We start from the raw sequence: 7,423 nt of genomic DNA, 5'->3' as shown, positions 1-7,423 counted from the left end.
ACTGTGAATGCTGTGTGTTTGTAGGTAGGATTACAGGTAGACTGTACATTGTGTACTGCCTTTTTAAAATATGATATAGGACAGGGGGCAGTATATTAAGCTATAAAATAATAATGACATACTAGTAGATGGTTGGTCTTTCACAGGTTACTTGTCAAAAGGGGTGAGACCTTATGTGAGTGGTGTTGGTGGGTGAAAGGGGACCAAACACAAAACGTTGTAATATATGCTAGGAGGTTCTCTTGATACATACATGTAATGCTATGTGATACAATCTACTCAGAGTAAATAGAATTTGGACCAAAGGTAAAAAAAAAAGATATTACATTTTTTTCTGCCTTATTAAGTTCTTCTGCATACAGTATTTTAGTACACAAGGGTCCATTACAATTATCAGAAAATATTTCCGTATAATCTATGTTCAAATGTTCTTCCGTCCATCAAGCTTCATGGCTTTCATTATTTATAATCATATGCACCAGTTATAAGGACTAGTCAATTGGAGATCATCTAATGAGTGTGTTACTAAGTGTGTACAGGAATTGAATTATATCTTTTCACCCTTCCTTTGAAAGATTTAAATGTGATAGGTCCGCAAGCTGAAGTAGGCAGATTTTGACAACTACTACACTGTTTAAAGGCCTCCAATTGCAATTTCAGGATGGCAAAACAAAATTTCTGGATGAGGAAATCTGTCTGATATTGAGATTTACTGCCATTTCTTAGTACATTTCCATCATCATTTCATATAATAACTGTGACACCCAACCTTAAGTTGACCCAATGAGTAAACAGTGGTTAATTATTATGTAAAACTCAATGTTTAGAGAAGCAGCATGATGGACAAATCATTAATCTTCCACATTGATAGCATTCCAATTAATATGAATTATAGAAGCTAGGTAATATGTGACACCAACATGACACAAAAAGCATGATCTGATTAAACCTTAGTACCGGTAGGATGTCCACTTCCCTCATGTCATAACTACCAGTGTTAGATTTAGAATGGTTATAGTTGATTGCTCAGCTGACCATACAGACTGTATATATGGGTGATTGATTGCATCCAATGGCTAGTACATGTAGGTTCTTGTTCATCCCTCGTTGTTGAGGATGACCAATGACCTAGTAATAGTAACACATTAGTATACATCACTGTGAAACTGCTACAACCTGCCAATAGCCCAAGTACATGGAATACTATTTCTGGTAACACACAAGTAGCCCCATAGGATGACAAGATGTACATGTTTGAACAGGTACAGCGCTCACTGTACTTGAGTGGCCGGCCTGTGAGGCTGTTTATGTTACTATGCTACTCAGCAATGTACACCCTTGCAGAAACTATGCAATAAGTAATAAAACACTTCAAGGAGCATCTGTCTTGATGTCTTTGTTTTCCAGGAAAATACATGTAGACATTTTATGACTAGGTATTTAAGTCCACACCAATTTAATTGGTACTCTTCATTATTTATGAAGTATTATATGGTCTATTGCAACAGGTATTCATTACAAATGATGCTTGTAGCTGTCATTGATGGCATTTAGTGTGACCTCATGTAGTTTTGTTACTCCGCTCCAAGGGAGCAATGTATAGGTGTCCTTGTATTATATAAGGTGTTGAAGACAGCTATCTCTGATTGCCTATCAAGGAAACGCTGTTGTTGTGAAACTTGTATATCATGTAGCTCCGTTTAGTAGGCGTTGCCAAAAAACGCACGCGGCCACATGACATCATAACCGCACATGCGCCGTAGCGGGGTCTCCTGTTCTTTAATGGCGGCGTATGGGATATGGTGTGCCTGCTGTCCTGTTTTCTCCGTCATGTTTCCGCGCTGTTACCCCTCGTCCACACCTCACAGTTTGCCTCAGTGAAGAGGTAACATCAGAGAAACATTTGTGACAGAGAAGACTGCTCTCGCGGAGACATCCCGCCAGTTATCGAACGCAGTTCGTTCCACGTGGTGGACGACCGGCCAACTTTTCTTCCCAGATCGTACGTACCGCACACTTATTGAGTCGTGCTGTCGGGTTCACAGGTCAGTTTGAAGAGTCCGTGTTTTTGCCACGCAGGAGAAACACGCCAGAGAAGCGGTTCTGGGTTTTCGTCCGCAACTGCGAGCCGATTTGTGGACGTAGCACCTTGGGTTGGCAGCAGTTTCCGACAACAACAGCGGCTGCCCCGCAAGGGTCGAAGGAACGTGGCCGTTGCACGTTGTACGTGCTGACGTGCCAGAGGTTCCATATTGAAAGTTCTTTTGGATTTTCCACCGTCCATACGGTAAGGACACCATCAGAACACTCAACCGCACTTTACAGCAGCGTGCACCCGAACCTTGTATTTTAAGGAGGTGATCGGTGGCCAGCTGGGAAAGATTTTAAGCGTTTATTGCCGACTTAGTCGTGATATCGGCGTATCAGGATATGGCGGCTGAAGTGGCCAACCAGCCAGCGTTCAGCGGTCCTCAACAGACTAGAGAGCCCGTTTCTCCTAGAAATGTGCAAGAGGGCGGTCAGGGAGACACAACAAACAGTACTAGGACTCGTTCAGAATCTCTGGAAACGGAGAGAAGACAGCCAGCGTCCCCGGGACCCGCACAAGCCGAGGGAGAGACGGACAGAGAACAGGATGCAAACTCAGCAGACACAAAGGTCGAAGTATCTAAACCTAAGGAAATCGTAGCCGCTCCGCCACCTAAAGTCAACCCATGGACGAAAAACAGGACATCAGAAAAACAGCAACAGCCACCGCCTAAACAGCCACAGAAAAGTCCCGGAGGTAGGCCGTGACAAAGTCGCACGCGTCTCATATTTTTATAATCTTTAGAGCTAAGGAATATGTCCTGGTTGAGTGACCTCTTAATGCCCCCCCCACCCCAATGGGGGAGGGGCAGCATTATTTATCTGCGGTTTTTAGACAACGCTAGATTTAGAAGTGTCTGATTCCTTAGTTACAACTTCTTCAGCCAAATCCTCCCCCCTACGTTCAACAATAAGTGAAATATTACATGAATGGATAACTACCTGTGGTGGGAAGAACAGCAGATGCTGTAAATTTAATCAAGTACTACCATCAACTTAATAAATAAACCACTGTTGTTTAAAGGGGCAAACATCGGGAATGTACATTCCTAACTTAACTCATGAAGAGGAAAAACTAAGAAATAAATGATGTAATTGGTATGAAATTGAATATATTTGTAGTCAGTCAATTGACAACATCATTTTGTTTGGTTGACTAATGAAACTGTTACTCACTGGAATCTGAAAATTATGCAAAATACCACAAAAGTGGATGTGCCAGTTTCCATAAGTCATAAGCAGACAAGAAGGACTAACAGCTAAAAAAGACATCTAGGCCTAGGTATAACTGAAAATTTAGGAAAGCAAGATCTTGATGGGGAGTAACATGATGTGTGACCTAACTGAAATATGCAGCCATTTTGAAATACAGTATTCACAACAATAGATGTAAACAAGCCAAATTTGAAGATTTACCAACAGTAGAGGGAAACTGGTGGTATTCAAGCAACCATATAATGTGAGAATGAATGTTAGATCAAACATAAACAGTGAATACTTTGGTTTGTATACATCAAACCGGGGCACATGACACAATATCTATGAATAGTTGTTGCATCACTATTGGGTAACTACCTTACATTCCTATGTAAACAAATGTAATTGCACTTGGTAATCTTGTTTTGTTTTGCTCCCTTCTGGACTAATCACTGAGCCGTCTCAAACAAAGTCATTGTTACATGCACAATAGGATCACATCCGCTCTTATTTTGTTCCCAATGAGGGCTGAAAACTAATTTGTAAGTATGGTTTTTTGTCTCCAAATTGCATACTGATAGGCCCAAACAAAGTGTAGGTTGAAAGCTGGTGTGAATACATGTTACAAAGGTCTTGTTCAGTCGAAGTGGAATTACTTAGTACATCAATCAGCTTGAGCTTTGGTATCCATGGTCAGCTGCCTATATATATGTATGGGCTTCTATTTATAACCAGTTCCTTGAAAACGAATGGGGCTGAGTATTATTAGGCTTTAATACCAGCTCTCCAAAGCAAAGCTTCTGTGTGATCTTTTGTATTTGAAGCCTTCAAAATAGTATCCCTTTCACTAAAGCAGGTTGTTAACTGCAAAAAAAAGACAATACTTTCTAGAGTTTGTATTTTTCAGTATCTATGTTTATGGAGATCATGTTATTGTGTTATCAAAAATTCATGGTAGTAACTGCAAAATATTTGAAAATACCTTACTATACTTTACATGACTTTCAGTATGGTAATTGTTTACCAATTTGACTCCCTTGGTGGTGGTATTTAGAAAATTAGATAGTCAAACCAGATATCAGTATGTTGTTTAGACTCAACCACGTGGGGTTTTTATGACAAGAATAACAACTATTTGACAAAGGCTCATGTCTTGGAATGCGAGAACAGAATTCTCAGAAGAGGTTTATGTGCCAGAGGAAGTGCTAGGTTAGAGGAAGTGCTCAAGCATGACATCTCCTCACATAGCTCTTGCACTAGTCCCTAACATGGCATGTTCCCAAAAATGTGAGGCAATTTGTACTTCCTGTCCAGCATTAGGAGCAGTGGTTAGGGAGGTGGGCAGATGTGACAGATTTCCAGAATGATTTTGCCAGTTATTGCGTAGAACACTCACTGTGGTAAAACTATGATCGGTGAAAGGAAAGACACAGTTAAATTTCAAGTGATGATCTCCATGTAAAGTATGTTGACCATATAGGCACAATGTAATTTGGCCATATTCTTTGGCAATTGCCAAACATTTATGCATATCTGCAAACATTTATGCATATCGTCCTGTTGAAAATGAAACAGACTGTACTAAAGTAAAAGTGTACCATCTTTGGTAGTTGAACTATCTTTCTAAAAAAAAACACACAAAGATTTCCTTAGCATGCTACCAAAAATTGGTAACGAAATTTTGTTTTGATTGTTTGGTAATTACATGTAATATGATTGATTGGTTAGTCAAACAGAAAATATCACAGAGATTCACAGTAAAGGAGCAAAAAAGAAATAAGATATCAGAACAGGGTTACCTAGACAAAGTTTAAGTTTTGGTCCTGGTCTGTTCATCTCTGTAGAAATATAAGGGAAATTATTACTGTGTATGCATTAAAGCTAAAGTAAAGGGGCCGTTCCTGAAACAACAGCCAGGAGAGTGCAATGTGCCCATTTATAAATCATAACACAAGCCATTATTCATAACGCATACTCCCACCCTCCTCTGATACAGAACAGCCATAATCAGAAATTGCCACCATGCAGTATAATCATTAAATGGTAATAAAAATGAGGGCTCACATATGTCTAGACAGTGCTACCGTCTGGTAGCCTGGGTACCATCCAGATTTTGTTCCGCTACGCTCAAAAAATCTTTTCGAGCGTAGGGGAGCAAAATCCGGATGGTACCCAGGCTAACCATCTGGTAACCTACAAGGAATGATACTTTATAAACCAGACCAATTATTTTGTTTGGTGTTCTGTATTTCTGATATTTTGTGAAGCTAAATAGATACTAAAGGATTAAAAATATTACATGGTTTGCCTTGGAAACAGGGATTGTAAGAAAAATTAATACCATGTATCAGTAGAATTGACACTTCTTGTACTTTTACTCACTACAGCTCCAGTCGTACACAAAACACCCCCAAAGCCAATGGTAGTCAAAGCAGCCAACAGCAAGTCTGAAAAGGTGAGTTTTGATTTTATTTTATATACATTCGTTTCCAAACAAAAATTATTCAGTGCCTTACCAACCTGGTAAAACTATTCAAAGATGTTGTAGTGCAGCTATGTTAGCTTTATTAACTCCCTTGTTGATTCCTGAAGGACAAACACATGCAAGAAAAAAGGTCCAAAGAGCAAGGTTGAAGCATGTTACATGTATATTAGCACACTTTAAATTAGTGTAACAAAGGTGTTTTAGCCAACATTTTGGTGACCGTCTGTCATGTTCCTCAGGGCAACACTGACTGGTTCTGCTTTGCACTGCAGCTAGGTGTCGCTGCTACACTGTGAAGAATGCAGTCTCAGATTTTGTGTTTGCATTCTGGTCCGTCCAGTTTTGGTTTTAGCCAGTCGCAGAGTTAAGCTGGTAACTGATGAATGAATGATACAGGAATGAAGTATGTGTTGACGGACCATCTGTTGGTACCTTTTCTAGGCCAGTGACTTCACTGACATCACCAACTGGCCCACTCCTGGAGAGCTGTGCCAACAAACCACACCTAAGGAGAAAGTGGAGAAAGACAAGGAGGTGGCAACTGCTATGGTAGGTGATATTGTCAATCAAAATTTACATTGCGAGTTCATGCCCGAGGGCTAATTGCAAATGATAGGAATAGGACAGACAATGATGAAGCACTTAACATGTGACTGTTCTTGTCTAAAAGCTGGCTCTAAATTGTAACTTTTTTTGGGGGGGCAGTGGAAAATGAAAGAGCCCACTTTTTCTGTAATTAGCAATCCTGCAAAACCTGATATTTACTCCTAGGAAAAGTAATGTTGTGTTTTGTGTTCCTGAAAAAAATGAATGTTGGAATACTGGAACACTGGTGGAATCTTGAGTATGAAATTATGCTTTGTAAAAGTATGGTTGAACCTTAGCTTTTGCCTTCCATGCAGTGGTACTGTATGGCTTGAAATGTTGAAATACCATATTACCCAGTAGTACCCACCCATGAAGGACCAGTGTAGCCATGCAATGTTTTGAGTCTTGCACAGCGATTAATGGTTTCACACACCAGTGAGTTGACTAATAAGTTACCAGGTAGGACAGCTTAACATGTACAAAAACCCCTAGGGAAACATCAGTAGTAGTCTAGAAGGGGATTCTCAGAAGAGACCTAAAAATGAGCCCACTTTGTACACAATTTGGTCAGTATCATAGAATCATACCTTGTGTCCTGATCATTTTAAGGTACGACGAAAAGTAGTTAGGTCTAGGTGGGGCAAATTTATTCTGTGGCCTTTATGCATATTAGGCAAAGATACCCAAAATAGAAAAGAAGCAGCTTAACACACCTTTATCATTAGTTTATGGTCCTAATACATTTCAGTTTTACATCCTTTTACACAGTTCACCCAAAATCTGAAAAAGAAATTGAAAAAAAAAAAGAAAAAGAATCCCTACCTAGCTACCCTAAAATTTTCCAGCACTGTAACTGAAAGTGCAACATGTTTTTCCAAGGTGCTACCACCAGCTCCTACCTAACTCATTTTGAAATTGTTTCTTAGTCAACTTGAATAAGTCGGAGCTTGTTGTACTAAGTAGAACATTTGTAACCCTCTGTAGAAGTCTCCTGTATCAAAGAAGCCAGAGAAGGATAACACCAGTGACGACTCACTGAAGGAGAACAAACACAACGGCACCGCA

At 39.8% G+C, this 7,423-nt stretch overlaps 1 protein-coding gene across 1 annotated transcript in view; it reads left to right on the top strand.

Annotated features, from left to right (window-relative positions):
• The window catches only part of LOC109467775 (la-related protein 1-like), an 8,380-nt gene that overhangs the window by 266 nt on the left and 691 nt on the right, over positions 1-7,423 (top strand). Inside the window, exons 2-5 of the mRNA XM_019765826.1 lie at positions 1,886-2,785; positions 5,673-5,740; positions 6,212-6,319; positions 7,343-7,420. Of these exons, the coding sequence (XP_019621385.1) occupies positions 2,431-2,785; positions 5,673-5,740; positions 6,212-6,319; positions 7,343-7,420 (609 nt within the window). The 5' untranslated portion in view covers positions 1,886-2,430. The remainder of the gene's footprint in view (positions 1-1,885; positions 2,786-5,672; positions 5,741-6,211; positions 6,320-7,342; positions 7,421-7,423) is intronic.

Source organism: Branchiostoma belcheri, unplaced genomic scaffold (genome assembly GCF_001625305.1).
Source record: "Branchiostoma belcheri isolate BF01 breed outbred unplaced genomic scaffold, Haploidv18h27 scaffold19, whole genome shotgun sequence".
Taxonomy (NCBI): Eukaryota; Metazoa; Chordata; class Leptocardii; order Amphioxiformes; family Branchiostomatidae; genus Branchiostoma; species Branchiostoma belcheri.
This window is presented reverse-complemented; position numbering and strand designations above follow the sequence as displayed.